At 49.2% G+C, this 20,982-nt stretch overlaps 1 protein-coding gene across 4 annotated transcripts in view; it reads right to left on the bottom strand.

Moving 5' to 3' along the window:
- Positions 1-20,982, bottom strand: part of ZMAT4 (zinc finger matrin-type 4) — a 99,607-nt gene that overhangs the window by 40,190 nt on the left and 38,435 nt on the right. For 3 of the 4 annotated variants that reach the window (XM_013194451.3, XM_066983375.1, XM_013194450.3), the window contains exons 2-3: positions 12,960-13,061; positions 31-120 (exon numbers count right to left, since the gene is read on the bottom strand). In XM_013194451.3, coding sequence (XP_013049905.2) covers positions 31-120; positions 12,960-13,061 — 192 coding nt within the window. The remainder of the gene's footprint in view (positions 1-30; positions 121-12,959; positions 13,062-20,982) is intronic. The other variant, XM_013194452.3, reaches the window with a different exon arrangement.

The raw sequence follows: 20,982 nt of genomic DNA, 5'->3' as shown, positions 1-20,982 counted from the left end.
TGAGTAAACAGGGACTCAAATTATACCCACATTTTCTGATCGGAGCTTTTTAGCTGGACAGCCTCCATCTATGGGATGAAGCATATAATAGAGGCGAACTTTGCTGGCATGTTTCCGACTCTGGAAAAAGAAAGAAAAAGAAAAAGCAAGAAATGAAGTTACAAAAAGCAAGATGCTCCACTGCACTGCATACAAAACCAAACTGCAATAAGACTTCACATCCCCTTGAGATGCGTATCCAACATGGGATGAAAAAGGGGGGAAAAGACCCAGGTGAGGAACACCTGCATCTCGTGTAGGTTTCCAGGAGCTTTCACAGAGCTCTCCCCCGAGCTGAACTGAGCTGCAGGGAGGTTAGGGCACCTGCTACTAGCAGGAGAAATGGTCCGCCTTCACCCCACTCTGTGTGAAGTCCTGCTGCCTACAGCTCCCTGAAGGCACAGAGGAAATAAAGAGGCAAGAGAAGAGCAGTGTTTGTTATCAGACCATTTCCACACCAGGAGAGACTGAAAAGATCAGGGTTATTAAGCTTCAGGAGAAGACAGGATGGCATCATAAGGGATTAGATGCATACACACAGACAGAAACCCACAGTTCCTACACTTCCAGAAGAATAAAATACATAAAGGGAATAAAACCTCACTCTCTAGGAAATAAGCCAACTGATACCTGCCAAAGGTTTGAAAGAAATTTCTCCCACGGGTAAATTATCAGATAATTGTGCATTATATGAAATCTCCTGCTTTCCTCAGAAGCAGCTGGGGCTGGCTCCGCATCGCCCTCCAGCACCAGCGCCGCATTGGGCGCAGCCGGGGCGTACCCGCAGGAGCGATGCCCTGGTCACACCAACAGGCAGAGCCATCCCTGCAGTTGTCACCCTGCAAAGGAAGATGTAAACGCTCCTGCAGCAGGAGCGCAGACACGCACCTTCAAAAGCACTACCTCGCAATCTTGCCTTCCAGTAGATATGAGGGGAAAATAGCCTGTAACTACTAAATAGGTGCATCCAGGGCCCAGACATGCACGGCAGCTATTATTATGCAAATGTTTTCTCAGAATCTCCATTTTTGATTGCCTCACGGAACAATGGCACCATAATATTACAATTTCAGATCACAGATTTGCAATTTTAAAATATTAAATTATCATTAGCATGTACTGGAACATTCTTTTTCCTGTGGTGTGAACGTGGAGCTAAATTTGCACAGAGCTAAATTTGTATGCATAAATGTGACTACGCAATAATTTTTTTTAATGGAGCAAATCAGTCAAGATAAATAACGGCAAATATCTTTCCCTAATTTCACTTCCTGTATGCATTTAGAAACCGCAATTTTTCCCTGACAGACCTCAATCTCTCTCTGAACCTGCTGCTATCAGAGCTTAGCACAGGAAACCCCAAAAGCTTCAGCCACCAGTGATTAGCAGTCCAGATAGCGATGGTATAATTAAGAAATGACAACATAAATGTTTGAAAGGCAAAGGACAGTCGTGGAACATCAGCCTCGCTATCTGGCGCTGCTCCTACCTCCTGCCTCGATGTTCTTTTGTCTGGTTTCTCCTCCCAGAGCTCCGTGCCCCCGTGCATGCACCCAGCTGGCTCTGGTCAGCCCGGGGCAAGTACAGGGACAAACTGCAGGCACAGGGCTCCTTCACCCGCCTGGCCCCGACACCTCGTGTGCTAGAGCTGGATGGGCCAGGAGGGCGACGTGGCCACCTGCAGCCCTTGGAGCATCCAGCCAGCCTCAGCATCCTTCCCGCACACACAAGGTTCTTCCCTTGGGTTGGGCTAATCCTGCACTTCACGATGTCTACTTGTATGCAGCTACAGCCTGTGGAATTTATAGGTTACAAAGTTTTTTTTTTTGTTTTTGTGTTTTTTTTTTAACCTTTTAAATATGAAAAGATTTTAACGGTAATCATTCCTATTGTTCTTTTCTGTGGCACTCACCTGTGCAATACACGATGTCTGAATGTCAGCAGTAAAAGGCAACAAAGCTTCAGCCTTTTGTAAAACACCTCTTACTTTAGTTATGCATTTTTTGGACGTATGAATGCTAAGGAAAAGGAATAACTTATGTTTGGCATAATTTTAAACTACACAGCTCCCTGTGCAGCCTTATTATCCTACGGTTATAAAAGCAGAGCTTAAAATCATCCCCAGCTTTTGCAAGTACGTAGTGAGTACCTCATTCCCTCTGAGGAAGCAGAGGTAGCACAGCCTGTTTGTCAAACCGTTTTATCTCTGGTCTTTCCTGCGTTTACACGTGTATTTATCATCCTAACACCACGGCAAGAGTGAAGCGATTGCGCTTGGTGTGCTGCTCGCCAACAGCCCTGCTGGTTATCTTCTCTCCACAAAGCCACCGAACCCCACCGCAGTAGTGGTGTGCGGGGAAGGTGAGCGCCGGGCGCTGCTCACTTGCCATCCGAGTGCAGGTACGTGAGGAACAGGGGCCAAAGGCACAGCCGCACACAGGAACCACAAAACCAGGATAAATGGGATCAGGGCTCACACAGCTCCTGTTTTGATCCCCCTCACAGCACCCAGGAGCCTTAAAAAAGACAAAATTTTGTCACAGCTGTAAATGCGTGGTCTGGAACAAGAACACCACCTTTGAAGGTATCTGCCTGCTCATCAATAGCCGCCACAACTTATCCTAGGGTGCACTAAGAGAGTGTTTCTGTGCCTGTGAATATTTCTTTTGTAGCTTTACAAAGTGTTATGCCAAAGGCACTTTCACTTGAATTCTGTCTCTAGTGTCTGGAAACAACTCCTATAGCAGGGAAGAGGTCTAGCTTAATACTACTTGCTTTAAAAACAACCCTCTCTGTGTGACATGGGGGGGAAGCTCAGAAAGGCAGCTTTCACATAGCAACTGCAGGCTTCTGCATTGTAAGCTCCTGCTATTGTTAGAAGACTCATCAATAAAAGTAAACAGATCATTTCTATCTATGTCAAATCTATTCTAATACCAAGGACTGTGGCTGAGGCAGCAGCATCCCAGCAATGCGACCCTAACACAGAAAAGAACAAAGCAGAGCTAAGTTGCGCTATGAAATGCGATTTGATTTTGCATAAATCAAGTTTTGCAGCACAGTTCTGTCCAGAGCGTGCAGCAGGGAGGCGAGAGCAGACAATCAGGGCTCTGTGGGAAGGACAGCAGCTGGCAGGACCCTGTGAGCTGCAGGCGAGGCTGCTTTCGGACAGAGCAGATGATTTCTGCCTCTGGAGCTAGGACAGCAAGGGATGAGAAGTGAAAGCGCTGGCTTATGGAGGATTTGCTCGCTACTGCAGTAATTTAGCAGCTTTTTTTTTGTACATTTACCAGCAACAGCAATGTCCTTGGGAAGGACCGAGGCACCTCTCCCTCTACAGGGCCAGGAGCCCCTGGAAGAGGCGTTCGCTGGGGGTTTGCTGGGCTGGGCAGCACCCGCAGCGACGCCTCCTTCCCGCAGTCTGGCCGGGGGTGCAGGAGGCTCCCGGCAGCCCCAGCCCAGCAGCCTGCGGCAGCCCCAGGGTCTGTTCCCACTTTGCACTGCTGATTTAAGCTGACCTGACAGTCTGAAATATTTCACCATCTTGCAAGAGACTTCTTCCCCTGCCCCAGCCACCTCACCAGCTTCAGACCAACTGCTCTGCTGCTTTCCTCACGCTGTGAGCTCTTCTGGTCCGATTTCTCTATTCTCCACAGTTCTGTTTATCATCTGCTTTTTCACTCTTCCGCCCGCAGCATCATGTTTTCAGTCAGCCTGCCTTTCCTGTCTTGCTCCCCCCTCCTCTGTGCCCTGCTCTCGAGCCGAAGCCACCAGACCCCCTTTTTCCGGGGACACACAGTGCGTCAGACACAGGCAGAGACGAGCAGGAAATGGGAAAAGGAACTGTAATGGCAACGCTAATGGCTGTGGCTTCACTTAGCTTGTAATAAATTCTTTTCCAGAAGACTGTTGGTTGGATTTTAATCCTTTTAGTGTGTACTGTGTCGATCTTTTCTGTACGCTGGCAGTTTCTTAATTAAATTGCCACAAAACATGCAGTCATACGATTACATCAGCTTTATTATCTGTATGTGCCCTACTTGTAATCTCATCAAAAGAGATAAAGTTATTTTGGCTAGACCCGGCTCCCTACACTTCTCGCAGAAGGCCAGTCACACTGTCTGCCTGAGACCACCCCGTGCAGCCCCCTCCAGAGCCCCACAGGCAAGGCCGGAGGGGCTCTGCCCCCCGGTGCCTCCCAGGAGCTCCCTGCACTTCCCAAGGCCTGACGAAGGCCGGTGGTGATGATGCTGGGTGCGTGGCCAGCTCCTTCCGAGCACTGGTTTGCAAATGACTGGACTTCCTGATTCAGAAAAGCAACATCCTAGATTTCATAATCGTTGTTTAACAAACTTTCCAATTCCTACTGGAATGGAACCAATTTCTCCCTCATTCTGTGATATAACAACATCCTCTGCTTTTTTAAAATAGAGGACAGAAGTATTTTCAGAAAACGCCTTCCTTTTTTTGCCTCTCCTACCCACACAACGAGCAAACACTATTGTCAAGATCCCCGTTGTTCATTGCAGAGACAAACTCCGTCTGTTATTCCAGACGCTGCTGGGTGCCAATGTCCTTTTTCTCTCTTTGTAATTTTTGCAAAGCCTCATTTATAATTTATGGTCATTTCTATCCACTTCCCCTTTTCCTCTGTGAGTTAATTTTTTAAAATGTGTCTACTCATACTTGTTACTTCCTGGGCATACAGATACGTGTCCGTAATTCCCAATTACATACAACTGGATTTACACTGCTAGGAAACTGGCTTCTTTAAAGCAACAGGTAGACACGTTACCAGTTTAGACATTAATTTGCTCACACGTAAAGGTAATTAACTGCTGATCTATTCACACAAGGAACCACTGGCCCCTTCCATTTTCTCTACATCCATGATCATTCCCTCCCAGCCTGTTTAGTCCAGAGAATTCCCTAGCCTGGGGGCTCTGACGCGCTCCATGAGCAGTCCCTGCTACGGGCCATGGGGACCATTTCACAGGCCCCAGCAGCATCTCCTAACTCTTTATTCTGCAACTTAACAAATGGAACAAAAAAAAAAAAAAAAAAAAAAAGACTTCAGATGCTCCAAGTAAAACAAATAGTGGTGACCTGCTGCACCCAAAGCCAGTGACTTGTAAGGGATTAAAGGGGCTGCTTTGTCTTCCGCTCTGCTCAGCTCTACAATCACGCAAGGTCAAAATGTCCAGCCCAGGCCTGGCAAGTTTAATTAAAATCAACATTGTTGTTGCTACAGCCACCTTCACAAGAGAAAACCGCTACTCACTCGAGACTCCTTTGAGTGTGTCCCTGGATCAGCGCCCATCGCCGCAGCACATTTCCTGAGGAGCTCGGAACCGGCACCGGGACCACCTCCCCCCCTTACCTGGACACCAAACCTAGGAGGAGCAGCACAGTCTGAGAGAAGGGTTCCTGGGCTGATCTTGCTCAATGGCAGAGAAAATGCTGCCCTTGGGTTTCTCCCCTTGGTGCAGTCTCCGACCCACAGGCAAACCAGGGGGGTCGCACCATGCCCTGTGCAGTGGGGACAGCACAGGCTCCAGAGCTGTGTGATGCTCACTTGCTTACAGGATTTATTCCCTAGCTGGAAATCCCTGCCCTGCCATCCTACAACTGCCCATTCAACCAGGACCTCCGCTCAGCTCTGCAGGCTCCTGCGTGATAGATAGCTGCAGGCCAGCAGAACGGTAAGGCATGAATTTTCTGTCTCAGGAATCACCATTTCATCTTTAACTTCACCATCTCCTATACTGATTTCAGCTGTAGCCAAAGTATCTCTGGTCCTGCACACCGCAGTGTGCCCAGCAGGGAGAACAACCGCTGCCTGCTCCCAGCTGCTGCTCCCAGAGTATGGGGTGGCACGGCTCGGCACTGCGCCCCCATCCGCCCCGAGCACCCGCGGCTGCCGCCAGCTCCGCTTCTCCCCCAGACACGATGAGAGTCCCTCATCGCTTCTCCAGCATTTCTGATGCAGGTGAGCTGTACATTCAGGCTAATGCAACTCTGCATTTACATTTCTGTTGGATTTGTTTTGCAAGCAGTGCACATCCCTGCGAATGTGCCCGGGGAAAGGGGAGCTGGGAGAACACGAGCAGGGCAGGAACCTCTGAGGCAGGCTTCGTGCAGCAAGCTTGACCTTTGCTGTTTGCTGGCAACCAGCTTCCCGGCTGTACACAAGCCTTTTATCAAGGTCTTTGTGGCATTTAAAACCCTTTAAACTTGCAGAACAGCAGTTCCTCAGGTGTCCCTGCCGCAACATGCCTTTACCCTCAGAGCTGTGCCAGGGGCGTGTACAGAGGTGCCGTGGGTGGGTGCCTTCGCCGCAGCCGTGGGTTTGCTCTGCTGCCTTGAGCCAAGCCATGCAGAGACGTCAGGTTCCCCCTGACAGAAGCAGATCAGTTTCAAGCAGCTCGAGCCCAGGTTTCTCAGCTCAGGCTGGTCTGCCGCAGGTACTCAGGGTGCTTGAGGCTGCATTAACCTCACTGTTACGGTCCTGACACAAGTGGGAAACAGCACCAGAAGAGTTAGCTCAGATACATCTCCTCGTCACAAAACTTACCCAGCACAGTGCTGCGAAGCAGCAAACAGCGGCAATGCTTGGCTGTTCTCATTCTATCTCTGTGTGTTTGAAACAAATCACTTTTAAAGTATGTCAGTGCAACTCGCTTCTGAGAACCTGCTCAGCCCCGGTGCAGTGCGTGGGCGGATTTTGTCACAACACACAAAGACAACTAAAGACTCTGCTTTCAAACACCTGGAATCCAAATCCAAACACAGCTTTGAGTTTAAAATATTAAAGAAAAGCAGGAATCAATATCTGGAACAAACAAATGCCTTCCCGTGCATCAGCACAAAGGGGCTGCCGCAGGAAAGAGAGACTTCTCCCCGGGGACGGCGTGGCCGGGGGCTCATCCCAGTCACACCGCTGAGCGAGGTGCCCTCGCTTCCAGCCCAGGAGCCTCCCCGGCTTGATGGGGCATCCCCTGTGCCTCTCCATTACCTCCAGCCCCAGGATCTCACCCCTGGTGGGTTTTACCACCACTCAGAGAGTAGCCTAATGAACTTCAGCTATTTTTAGCCAGAAAAAGGGACTCTGTACAGAGGGAACCTTGGAAGGGAGCTGCATGAGAAGTCTTTATCTGTTCTGCTGCTGCTGCTGTTTAGCAATAGGTTTGGACAGTGGGAGTGCATTAAAAATAATGCTTGGCCATTAATGTTTACAACAGTATAGCAACATGGAGCCTTGTAAAATACCAGTTTAATTTAAATTGGTTGCCTGGAGCACACTGATCCAGCAGCTAATACTGCCCTGGTGAGTATGTACTTACTGTATGCAGAAAAGGGAAGAGGTATCACAGCAATCTCACCATAAAAACTGACACCCACGTATATCTTTCATATATGCTGTGAGGTCGCATTTACTTCAACATATTTTACTTGCTGCTGGTAAATGGCACGACACAAAGCGGATGCCAAGGCAATTTGCAAAGGTCTATATGTGCACATACAAAAAACAGAATGGCACCTACATCATCTTCGCAACCAAACCACACACACACACATTAGAAGCTTTCTTTAGTCTGAATTTCGTTTCCTAAACTGAGGCTCTACCAAACGCCAGTACAATCTGCAGAATAATCTGCAGAAGTTTGAGCAGCCACTTGAAACCATATACTGTGCATACAACGCAGCAAAGCAAATTCTCAGCAGTTGGTAGGACGGACACAGGAACAACAGGTAGGACATGTCCCCTCCTCCTTCGTCCTCCAAAGTATTTGCAGGTTATTCTCACTAGGGCAAACCAAAACTTTGCAGGTAAGTGCTGTGGCACAACAGGCCAGCTATCAATGCTAGCATTCCCTTCAGCAGCACCCAACCAACACCAACAGACACCTTGACAGACCAGAGCCCTGTGTAGTTTCACTTATAGCTGAAATGTGTCCTTTCTGCTCCTCCATCCTGGAAATGCCTGTAGCATCTCGTGTGGGGAGCTCACATCACACACAGAATATTCCAGCTCCTTGTGTTCTGGTGCAGCATTTATTTTGTTAACTGGAATATATGCCCCTTCACTGCATTAATATTTCAGATACAAGATTGCCTCTCTGAGCACACACATTTTGATCCTTAAAGCACTGATGTGCCAATGGTAAACAATGTTTATTATTCCTACTGACAAGCCATCGTTTTATGCAAAGTTTCCCAGAGCAGGACAGCCCAACTGGAAGCAGATTAACTTGAGCACCACTCCAGCCCGTGCAGACAGAGTATTGATGGGGCTGTCGATACTGCTCTCCTGCTTCGCCCACTGTGACAGGGTGAGAAATTCCAAAGAACACTCGGCTCCCGGAGATGAGCCAAAGGGCACAGCACTGTATTTGTTCTCTGGAGTTTGCTCTGCATTTGAATTTTAATACGCTTTGCCTCTGCCCTCCCCCTGCCTCTCAGGCTACACAGAGAGTGTTTAATCATCATTCCTTCATTTCGCAAGGTGAGCCAATAACAGCACATTCACGTGACACTTTCCTGGGCTTCTCTTCCTTCAAACCTGGTGTATTTCTTCATTTTAAATGAAAAAGTAAAGTACCATCTGAACACCTGAGGCAATAAAGATTACAATGAAGAAAAGCGTTATAGCAGCTTAAGGAGCAAATGCGGTGATGAATATGCAGCTCAAGGTGGAATCTGAAAGCAACTTTGCATATTTGGTAATTTTCCTGCAGGATTTTCAAGGAGAAACTTGAAAATAAATTGTACCATCTTTCTAATGGCTGTGAATACTTCTATACAGCAATGAGGATTCAGAACTAAGAAACCTTATCTTTCTAATTTACAGAGCAGCACACCAAAGCGACTGCTACAGCCCTCTCTCAAAGACAGAGCTGGTAGAGGGTGTTAAATTATGGGTAATCAAGACATTATCCAGGAAAGAGGCCTGCCACTCCAGAAGGATGCAGAAATACATAAATCCTCTCTGGAACACAGGTTTTGAATGCATTTCAGCAAGTAAACCACATCTTATTTCCCCTCTTGTCCTCAGCTTGGCACAGGCCACTTCCACAACCATTGCTGCCCGCTGACCTTCTCTGATTTCTCCGATGCTCTTCCCCTTGCAGAGGGATAACGGCGGTCACTGAGTGTATTGATCCACTGCTGAAGTGGTCACACAGCTGCAGGGGCTTCTGTTCACAGAGCAACAGCCCCAGTCACTTCTCTACAATGCTTTTGAAGGGTGAAAGGCATTGGAATAGCGATGCTTTGCTGATAAAAGCTGCAGGAGCTGATTCACGACCACGCTGCTGTGACACAAGCCTGAATCCCAGCCTTTCCACCGGCTCCCACCTCCTTGCAAAGGGCTCTGCGCTAAGGTGTGGACACTGGGTCACTGCTCTTTTTCCACTTAAAAATAAAAATCCGTCCTCTCATTTCAAAGTTGTGTTGGAAGACACACGCTGTCTGTGCAATCAAAGACAGAGCAGGAAGGTGCCTTTTTGGCGCTGCCCGGCCCCGCAGGAACCCTACAGCAATGCCCAGGGCCTTGCCCCTCGCCCCTGACCCTCCTCCGCCTCCAGACAGAGTTGCACAAAGCACATAAAATAAGGGCAGTATTTTGCTGTATGTCAAGTTGGTAGCAAAAACATGCTGCAAATACTCTGATTCTTTTGTCATTTTTCCACTACACTTGCCCTTGGAAATAATACTGCTTAATACTGCACGACTGACATCAAATTATTTCTTATTCCTGGCAAAGTCCTGCAGCAGAAAATAAGAGTTATTGGTTGATGATTTGGGGAAGGAGACGAGACAGCGATTGGAACTGACTATTCCTGTTTGGCAAGATAAAAACATCCCCCTTTCATACACCATTTCCCTCTCTTTTCTTACAGAGGGACGTCTTATTTTGCATGCGCAAAGGAGCCAAGATTTCACCGCCTGGCACAAAGGCTGCAGGCCTCCCTTGGCTGTGATGAGGAGCCAGGGGATGAATTCCCCAGCTCTCCCAGTTCTGGCTCAGTCACGGCGCTGTGGACCCATACAAACCACAGCACGGAGGAAGATGCGTTACCCACGCAGCCCTCTCCAGCTTCGCAGCCCAGCCTCCAGCAGGTGCCTCCCCCCTGCTCCCCGCCTGGGCCAGCACCAGGCAGCAGCAGAGGGGAGCAGCCCCGGGCCCGGGGTCCCCATGTAGCTCCCCGAGCAAGGCTGGAGCCCCCCAGCAGCACTGAGACACCTGGATGAAGCTGGGCACATGCCAACAGCAGGGTTGTGCCTTCTGAAGTGCTGCACTTTTCCCTGTGGCGAGGGCTGGCAGCTCTGGGCAGCACGGAGCTCTCGTACCTTCACCAACAGAGTTTTGTAAAAGAATGGTCATGTTGTGAATCCTGACATTACAGAAGTGAATATTCTCACCATAAACTCAATTTGTCCATCTGTCCAGGGAAAAGAAACACCTTATGATTCAAGTGTCTAGCAGGAAGAATGGCCTTCTCCATTCATGTAGCAGATCCTCGGAATGAACTGCTTATGAAACAGTGTCAGAGCAAGAATTATTTGCAGAAATTATTCTCCAATAATTTTCCATGATTAATGTATGTGGGGAAAATCACAGACAGCTTGTCCAGTGTCTGAATAAAAAAAAGGCTAAGTTCACCTAATAAATGATTCACTAGGCATTATTTGCTCAGGTCTCTCAGAACCACATCCAGCTTGCATTGGAAAAGAGACTGGAGCTGCAGAAAGATTTCCAGTTTGGTTTTGCAGCCAAAGTACAGGGTGCCCACAGAGCCTCCCCATGAGGTTCAGTGCCACACCAAGCCACAGCAGGGCAAATGCTGCACGCACTGACAGCATGGGGAGGAAACATCCGGAACGCTGCTCTGCCCATGCCCCCCTGGCATCCCCCTGTGGAGCTGCGCCTTACGCAGCATCGCCTTCCCAAAAACCTCAGGGCAGATCTGCAGACCTCCTGCCATGCCCGTGGTTTCCTCGCACTGGGATGAGAGCAGAACGCGTGTTCCCTCTGGGGCAGCACCCGGAGCCAGCGCTCAGTAGTGCCATGTCCCACAGCGAAAGGCTGCCGCAGAGGCACCGCTGCAGGGCGGAGGCACGCCAGCCTCCCGTGGGGGAGAAGCCAGGCCGGGCAGGGGCCAGTCCCGTCCCCCCCGGCTCCCTCCATCCCTCCAGTGCCCACACTCTGCTCTGCGCCACGCAGCCCGGCTGGATAACGGCACTGTTGTGCCAAACGTCTACGGCGTCTGCTGGGATTTCACAGGAGATGACAAATGAGCACAACACCTCGCGCTAGAAATATACAACAGAAAAACGTGTTGTTTTCCACATTTTGAAAACATCTGCTACGAATTAATGATTCAGCTCATACCTACAATTACAGACACAGAAGAAAAGAGATTGGCTGAGCACCCCACTGCTCTCACATCGCTACTACTGTTTCTGCAGCAATGCTTCTGCCTCCTGTAGACCAAAATTTGGCAGCCGCTTCACCCATTTACCAGGATCTGGAAGGTGTCCCTACAACTGCAGCCTTTGACTTCACAGTGGCTGCTGTGGTCTGTGCTGCACAGAGGGCAGCCAAGGGAGTATTTACAGGAAGCGTCTCAAGGAATTTGCCAAAACAGACATGTACAATGCCTTATAAATAAATGTGTATTATTGTTACCGTTATTTATTAATGCAGCACAGCATCCTTGGATACCGTACATTGATTAAGCTTCCTGCATGTCTTCACTGGCCATACTGAGACAAGTGTCTACCCTATTATACCTACTCAGAGCAAAATTTTAGGAAAAATTCATCTTCGAGGCCTCGTAGCAGTCTGGTTCTGTTGAAATGCTGCAAACACGCTTACTTTAGCATATTCAAAAGCAAGGGCAAAATGCAGCTCAGCCACTCAGACCCTGCAAATGCTGAAATCTGTCATCCCCAAGCTCTCCACGTTCATCGCTTCTTTCTCCTAGAGTCCCCCAGGGAACACTGAACCTGTATCAATGATCCCTTGCACATGCCACCCACAGCACAGCCCTGTGGCACCACCAAGGCCAGTCTTCTGGTCCCCTGGGATTCGTACCATGCGAAGGGTGATCACCTGCTCGGTAATCCTTTGTGCACCACAAAAAGTGACCCCGCACCCTGCTCTGCATCTGAATATGAAGGAGAAAACCTGTTCTCCTGTCGGGTTGCTGCCAAGATGGCACCTAACCTGGGACCTCGGCCCGCGCTGCCGCAGGCCTCCTCAGCACCGGCTCCCCGGCCTCCAGGACTGAGGCGTGGGTGGCAGCGGCTTTCCTTTCGTGAAGGATTTCACAGCAGCATATCCTTCAGGAGTTTCCTCCCTCGTTTAATATGAATTTATTTAATTTTGTTTTGAAGATACGCAGTGCTGTTAATTGCTGTTCTAACATGTCTCTAATGATATATCCTTTCTAATTGTTTATTGCTTGCCTACCTCTTAAGTGCTTGAATACATTCAGAAATACTAATCTATTCTCTGCACAATCAGTGATTCCTATTCAGCCAAGCATAGTGCAGCACATTTAATATAAAAACTTGAGTTTGTTTTGCTGAACTCTTAAGTGATCTCCTTGCTAGCTACATTTATTTGAAAACTATCTTTTATTAGAGGTCAAATTGTAGCCTGACTGCGGATTTAGGCAGGACAAAAAAATACATGCAGCAGACAACGTTGCAGTAACATCGTTCACAGAATAATGCACCACCAACAAAAGCAGTCTTTTGAATTTTGAGTTTTCAAAGAGGAATTTTAAATGCTCATGTAACTTGCTTACTGGGAATACAGTAGCCAAAGCCACCCTGTAAAACACGTAACTGGAAGAGGCATCGATGGAGGAGTTACAACCCAACAGACTGATTAACAAAGAGCATCCTACCTCGTAATGGGCCACGCGCTGGGACTCGGATATTAGCTGTGCGCTGCACACTTTGCAGTAACTTTCAGTGAATAATTCCTGGTCAATGTCAGATGATTTCATCTGTTCACAGCAATAAAGAGAAGAGACAACAAACAGATTTAGTTCCAAAACACAGGTAGAACAGGGCAGTTGTATTTGATGTAGACCCCTAAGGAGACATGGGCCAAGCAGCTCCTGAGTTGAGGGGTTCTTCTCACAAGACCCACAAGTTCGGAGTCCCCAAGATTTTCACACAGGCAGCCTACACCGAACACACAGTCCTCGCCCTGCCAGCACCGCGACCTGCTCCTTCCAGCACCCTGCACGCCCGCGGGCTCCTGCTTTGAACCGCGTAGGTGCATCAGAGCGGTGCCGTCCTCTGCCCTGTCTGCAAGGTGGTGCAGAAACGGACCGAGGTCAGAAGTGATTAGTTAGCAGTTGTCATCAATGAAACAAGAAGTGCTGCAGTTCCTCAGCCTTTAAAAATAATAAATAAATAAATGCAGATATTACAAACTGGAGGAAGATGTTTTCAAGCTGGAAGGGTGCTCTGCTGCATTTCTCAATTTAGACACTGCTGTATTTCTCAATTTAGACACAGAAGGAAATTGCTTAGGTGATTTAGCGGGCTGTGCTGTTCCCAAGCAGCTGTTTAAATATTTGTGCATTCCCCACAATTTCCAGTGAGGACGCTTGCACTTACAAAAAGAGCTCGGCGAGTGATCTGATTCAGAGGAATACTCTAGTTCTCTGTTCACACCTACTTCCTTGTCATGCAAGCAATTGCAGGTATCAAACTCTGAACTGATAACCACGGTGCGTATCAGGAAGGTTGAGGCTTATGAAAGACTGAACCGAGGCAAAGCAAAAACCACCAGATGTAGCTTCCCATATAGGATATTTAAAACAAAACAAAAGACAAAAACGGTGCAACTGAAGAGTGAAACAGAGGATAGTGCTTTCTAACTAATGCCAAGATAAAATCTCTATTAATTCACAATCATAACAAACCCAGGCACAATGAAGACTGATAATTCAGTTTTTATAGTGTTTATTCCGCTGATTGGGAAGAAAAGCATCATGGAAATAATCAGGTTATGATACCTCACCAGCAGAAGAGCCGCAGGGTTCGGGGATGCACCAGAGCTCTGGGGCCGCTGAGTCCCGCCATGCGGGGTCGGGACGGGGAAAGGAAGCTCCGTGGGCTCGACTGCTGCCAACCCCGCTGCAGGAGGCTGCACCACGACCCGCACGCACTGCAGTCTCAGGAGCATTAAGGTATGTGTTAGGGGTGTTTTATAAAAACAAGCAGCTGAGCAGACACCAGAGGGTCTCAGCCTGGCTCTCACCCCCAGCCCCGTGAAAAAAGGTTCACTTTGATGTTCGTGATCTACCAGAAAAAAGACACAAACCACAGAGCTCTTCTGCTGGTGTCCTCATGCTCTGATTCTGCAAATCACTTGCTTGGTTTCCCTTGTTCTCTGCCTGGGTTTAATCTTCATTTACTCTGTCTAGAGAACTGCTGTACTGAGAAACTTTCAAAGACACCAAAAGATCCTTTTAGGAGTACAAGAAGTGTTGCAAAATTGCATCAAAGGCAAAATAAAACAAAAAAAAAAAACCCTCTAAAATACAACAGATTGACACAAAACAAACCAAAGAATCTCATTAAATCTTAATCCAGCATCCAAGATAAAGGCATGTAATATCATTTTCATCTGCATGCAGTTCACAATGCTCACAGTATAAACTCTCATTGCAAAAATCAGATTAAATCAAAAGCTGCTCAGTATTAGCTTAGCCCTGCACGATCTGATAACACATCCCAGGTCTACACCCAAGCATTCACACAAGCACTCCACTGCCAGCACCCATGTGTACAAATCACCCTTGCAAAGCTAACACAGAAACGCAGGCAGCCTGAGAACAAGTTTAAACTCAAGTACCAAACAGACTTTGACCTGTCCCAAATAAATATAATAGCAATGCAAAAATCCCCTTCCTTTCTCACTATGCCTCTTAATTGCCTCTCCGCTGCTAGAGAGCTCTCACACAGCTTTGCTGCCCAGAGTGCCTTTCTGAGGACTGACATTAAATTTGGCTGGTGCAAGCTGCTAGCTCTGAATAAAGCTTTTATGTTTGATGGCTGCTAGCTGGATTCTTTGCCTGTTTTTCTTTTTTTTTTCTGTACTGTTATATTTTCCCTTCTAGGATAACATGCTATAGCAGGACATCAAAAGGGCATCAAGGTAATATGCAGTGAAGCAGATGGATGAAGACGCACCTCTCCATGCCATGTAAACCAAGGTCCCCCACCCGTCGTGGGGCCCAGGGCCGGTATTCCCTGGGAGCCTGTGTAGAGCCTGCAACAGTGCAAGAGCCAAGAGGGACCTGTCTGCTTCCTACAAAGGGATTCCTACAGAGATGCCATAACCGCAGCAAGGTAACCACAGGTGGCCTGCTGATGGCATCTGTGCATAACTGCAAGGGCTCCCGGCTGCAGCAAAAGGCAGATTCCAGACATGAAGCCTTGGGAAAAAGAAAACAGCTTTGTTGTGTCACTACCTGACCTAAAAACAGTGCTTTCTCAAGCTCGAGAAAAGCTCCTTTCCTTCCCCTCCTCTTGCCTTGTCTCAGATACACTCTGCTTTATTGTTTTGTGGGTCAATGCCAGCAGTGATTTATTAACTTCTTCCACCTGCAAGTGTCATAAAGGGAGCTCATAAGCAATTAATATTTAGGTATTTCTAATCACTTAATTCCACTTTAACTCTTGCTGCCGACAAGTGCCTAACAGTTCCCAGAATTGACTAGTCTGGCTGATCTTCACTACATAACCTGTCAGAAGGCAGAGCGGAAACAAGGCTTTTCTGCACCAGCAACCTCCAGCCCGTCTGGGGCTGCGAAGCACCGCACGCCTCCAAGATGCTTGAGGAGAAGTGCAGACGCTGAGCAAGGAGGGATGTGTTCCCTGCTCGCTCTCAAAGGTTTTTCTTGCTGAGAGCTGAGGAATTAACGTGCGATTCGCACCCCCACCAGCCGGACTCAACAACTCAGCCGAGTGGAAGCACTTGGACTGCACAACCAAGGTCTAAGGATCCAAAACTCTTTGCATCTTCCCCTGGTAGAGACAGGAGCAGTGGTGCCCCCACCACAAACACCGATCGCCTCGCCTCCTCTTCTTGCAGTGGGTTTATGATGATTTATTATTTCTTCTTGCATTGGCACTTGAGTGTTGGAGTCCCTCCTCCCCGCTTCTGATCAGTAACCTCTGCACATGTCAGCTCAGCGCCTCCAGAAGAGGCAAACTGTCATAAGAGACTTCATTTTGAATACCTTGTGCCATATGGTGACGATTCTTCTCAGCAGTTTCAGTGACTATAACAGCTTAATGAAAATCAATTGGATGGGGCGGACTCCAGTTTCTGGCAACAGCTAGAAAGATGCTAACTAAGTTGCACTAAATTTTAGAGGAGAGCAATCCACATATTGACATCAGAGACATACTCAAAGCCGAATTCCTTCCTTAAGGAGGTGCGCTGCACCAGACACAGACATGTGCTGAATGTGTGCCTGTCGCAAAGGAGAATGATGGAAGTGAACCTGCAATAAAAGCTGCTGCAATCCAGACCTAGCTGGGACAGTGAGACCGCTGCCGCCCAGGCCCAGAGAGCCAGCTGGAAGCCGCGAGCTGCGCCCGTCCCTTGCTGCTGTGGCAGCTCTCAGGGCTCGTCCCTTGCAGCACAGGAGCCGAAGCACAATCTGCAGTCACTGCTAGCAAATACTTCCCTCGTGTTTCTGATAAATACTTTTGTGATCTCCTCTCAGGCAATCTTCCCCCAGAAAGCTGCTTCTATTTTTATTATTGCACACCCCCTGTTATCAAATGTTTCACCCCCTTTTTGAGCAATGAGCTCATTAGAGTAGGGAAAAAAAAAGAGCTCTTTTAATAACAGCAATTTCACAAATGGCAGCAAATGTTCCAGAGTAACTGGCCCACATTCCAGCTCTTAAACATAAATAAGATGTTTTTTCTGATACCAAGTTTTGCCTTTTATATCCCTTCACAGACTACCCTTGGTAATTTTTACCGTCAATTATTTCCATATTTTGACAACAATAAGCAGAAAAACGTGATAAACCCAAAAAGCTGCAGACGACTTCACGTCACTCCAGGGCAGGGAGTTTGAACATGCAGCACCATCCTCAGCCTAACCAGTCTGTTGTCAAAAGCAGACGGCTTGCAGCTTTTCCAAATGCTCTGCCTTCAAGTGCCCGCACCGGCAGCTCCCACGGCAGTTAGAGCAACGGCTCAGAGGGGGACATGTTAAATGGAGACAGCAAATAAAGGAGCTAAATCTGAGATCAGAGCCAAATCCCCGGGTAACTGCTGCCTAAACTTTACAACACACGCCTCAGGTATACATATAGAAGTTACAGGCAAACATCAAAGAGGTTGCTCCCTCAGCTGCTGCGACCGCAGACCTGCCAGCCCCATGCACCCTGCCTCTCCTTCGCTGCAACGCGGCCCCGCAGACCTAAGGGTCTGCTTTTGCATCCTCATTTAGCCAGCACATATTAGGGACTTGGGAGCGCGTCTGTCCCACGGGTTTGGTCCACCCGTCGTGTTCAGCACGCAGCGGCGCATTTTGCGCAGTGCCCACTGGTGACGTGGGGCACAACCATCCTGTGCTGGGACGTGGACCAAGGTGCTGTTTGATCACCTGCTTGGTGTGATGCACAACGAATTTCTGCACAGGCTCATTTTTCATATGTGTAACCAAGGACAAGGAATGCTATATAATAAAGCACTGAGTTCAGCAACTTGGTTTCTTGCAGTCAAGAGGGGAAAAAAAAAAATTATGGTCCTTTATCCAATTTACTCTCAAGGGCTTTAATCACCTTTCCCAGAATTAACAGCTTCCGAAACCTCTGTATTGAAGAACGAGAGAAGTGACAATTGAGCATGTGCATGAATGCCAAATGCAAAGAAGCCAAAAATTAAATGCCCTGATTTTCATGTTATGATTTGTGGCTTTTGCTGCTGTCACTCTCCCATGGATTAACATCTCCTGTAACACTTCCTGTTATCTTCAGTTGTTTAATTTGTCTTAGAATTAAAAAAAAAAAAAGTCTTTGCTAATAATTAATGTGCTTTCAGCAACTGTGTCACCGCGCTTACAAGGCATCTGACGAAATGCAAAATACGGCCTTTTGAAGTGCCTTATTTCACAGCACTATCGCCACAATGGATGGTTGAGCCCGTTCCATGAGTTCAGTTCTCCTTAGGCTCTTCTCACCCCAAGACAGGGGTGCTCTGGGCACTGGAGACCACAGCAGCTCCAGCGCAGAGAGCACCGGTGGCCACCGAGGGGGCGGGCAGGGGGAGCAGGCAGCTCGCCGCAGCCTCTGCTACTGTTTTGCCCCAGCAAAGAGCAGCAGGCAGGGTGGGATTCCCCATCCCACTGCCAGCATGGGACCCGCAGCCCACCCTGAGCCTGGGGCAAGATGCTCGATTTCGCAGCCACAGGCTGAGTGCTGGGGGATCTGCAGCCTCTGCCTGTACGAGCACCTGAACCAGCCTGTGCTGCTCTGCAGCCCCAGCAGAGGTGGGGTGTGGGCACCCGGAAAACCCCACATCCTGGCAGTGACAGCAGCATGTCCCTATCCAACAGCAGCCCAGTATGAGGCACATCCTAGAGGACGTGCACTCCACTTTCAGCTTGCCCTCTTCTCCTGCCAAACCAAAGACGCTCTGAGTCCCTCAAGCTGTGCTGCACATCTGCCCACATCTCTGCCACGCTTCACCTTCCCTGCAGTTCTTCCTCGGCTCGGGGTTCATCCACCATCTCCTTACTCCCCTCCCCTGAAATCCTCTCCAGAGTCAATTTGCTTCACTTCTGCATTCAGCCTTTGATGCATTTTGACACGCTTTATTGGAGCTTTGAAAATCAGAACAAGATTGTGTGTGGCATGAGCTGGGGAGCAGGAGAAATCCTGCACGTGTCTGCTGCATGTGTCAAAACAGAGAGGAAAGGCTGAGGAGAGCGACACGGAGGAGATGGAGTCTCGGTGCGGACAGGAGTCCCAGCCTGAGCACCCCACACACCCAGCTCTGCACGACTTCCCCCAGCACAAGCAGCTCCTTGCTGGGACCCGCCTCGACGCCTGCCAGGACAAAGAAAGGGGCAGCTGAACGACAGCAGCAGCGTCCTCTCGGCAGATGGTGAAGACATCTTTGAAAGGAGCCTGGGAGCTGCCAGGCCGTGCCCTCTGGCCGGGGGAAGCCACAAGTGGTGGGCGATGCCTTCCAGGCAGAAAAGCAGCAAAGGCAGCGCCCAGCACCTGTGGGAGCGCACAGCAGAGATGCAAGCTCCTGAGCAGCAGTAAAATCCAGCCAGTACCTTTCTGACCTACTGCCTGCCTGAGGTGGGAACAAAGGGTGAGACAAAGAAACTACAGGCACGCAGACATAGAGAGCAAAGGAAAGACCTGCGCGTGCAGCAGAGAGCAAGCCCTCCGTGCCATGGATTGCCGCAGGGGGTGACGGAGGTAGGATGCTGCCAAGTTTAAAGGGAGCTACACTGCAGTTTTGAGAGCGACACCATCCCTTCCCTACAAATGTGTGTATCCAGTTATACACATGAATTATTTTGATTATTCACACTACATGGTGTGGCGGGATTTAATTGCAAACATGTGCTGACTTGAATAAAAATATATTTAAAAAAGAGATTGATATATTGTGCCTGATTTACTAAAGTTTGTAGGGACAGAACTAAGAGCAATCACATTTTGTGTCTCAGGCCATTCATTCTGTGTCCTGCACACTTCAAGGATGAGGCTTTGGCACTTGCCCCAGAGCCGCCCAGTGGCACAGCTCAGCCCTTGGCAACCCAGAAACGTTCTCAGAAGATGGGGCTAAAGCAGGCTCTGGCAAGGGCTGCGCTCTGAGGGTGAAGGAGCTGATGCAGCCAGATGGCAAGGGGGAGGACTCGCTTGCACCAGGACGCAGGAAACCAGGCACCTCCTGGACCTGGCACCTCTCCGCAGACACAGATTCCCCTTGAGGAAGCCCTGGCCAAGCCCCACCCTGGGGACGAACCCTGCTCCGACACAGCGTGGCACAAAGCCCTGGCTCCTTTCCCTTCTGCCCCCCTCCGCTGCCACCCAGGGCTGCATTTCTGGCCGCTCCAAGCAGTGCTGCAGGCAGCAGCGCGGTCGCTGCCCTGGCCCCCCAAAGGACCGCAGCCCCTCCGGCATCGCGGGCGTCGCGGGGCTGGCAGCGCGCGGGCGCAGCGAGGCGCCTGGCGGGGTGGCATGCTGCAGAGCCAGGGCTACCATGTGATGCTCGCGGTTGCCATGGAGACGGTGGTTTCTCAGGAAAAGATGCATAAATAGGCTCTGCGCCCCCCCCGAGGGCAGCTGGCGCTGCCAGGCTGCCCAGCGCCAGGGCGCAGGTTTGGGCCGCCCAGCCCCGGGTGTCGCGGCCGTGCCGCAGCGCGGAGCCACGCCGGCAGGAGAAGCCCCCGAGCAGCTCCCATGTGCGGCGTTCTGCGGCGATTGCCATCAGGATGCCACCTTTATTTTTGGATAAGCAGGACCTACTTTTTGCCGTCGCTCCCTAATAATGTACAAAACAGTAGGAAGCGAGTGAAGCTGATTCCCGTGCCTGCAGCTCGTAGCCTCTGGTACTTTGCATAATCAGGGCTTGTCAGTCCCCATCAGCTTCAGCTCAGAAACCCAAGAGGCAAAGCCATGTAAGGTGGCAATGAGCTTAGAAGAATCCTTTGGAGAACAAATCTGTCCATCACCGATGAGGATTATTTTAATACTGGATTCCTTGATAAAAGTCTGCATATGTTGGCCTCGCTGACTAAGCTAAAGCACCTCTTACAGAAAACAGCTTCGGTCTCAACAACACCAACCCCAAATCAGTTTAACGTCACCGCTTGTTTGCCGACAGCACTAAAAGCTCCCTGTCCAGCACAGGTTAACAAAG

The sequence above is a fragment of the Anser cygnoides genome, chromosome 26 (genome assembly GCF_040182565.1).
Source record: "Anser cygnoides isolate HZ-2024a breed goose chromosome 26, Taihu_goose_T2T_genome, whole genome shotgun sequence".
NCBI classification, from domain to species: Eukaryota; Metazoa; Chordata; class Aves; order Anseriformes; family Anatidae; genus Anser; species Anser cygnoides.
The sequence above is the reverse complement of the archived record's forward strand: the minus strand, read 5'-3'. Positions and strand labels throughout refer to the sequence as shown.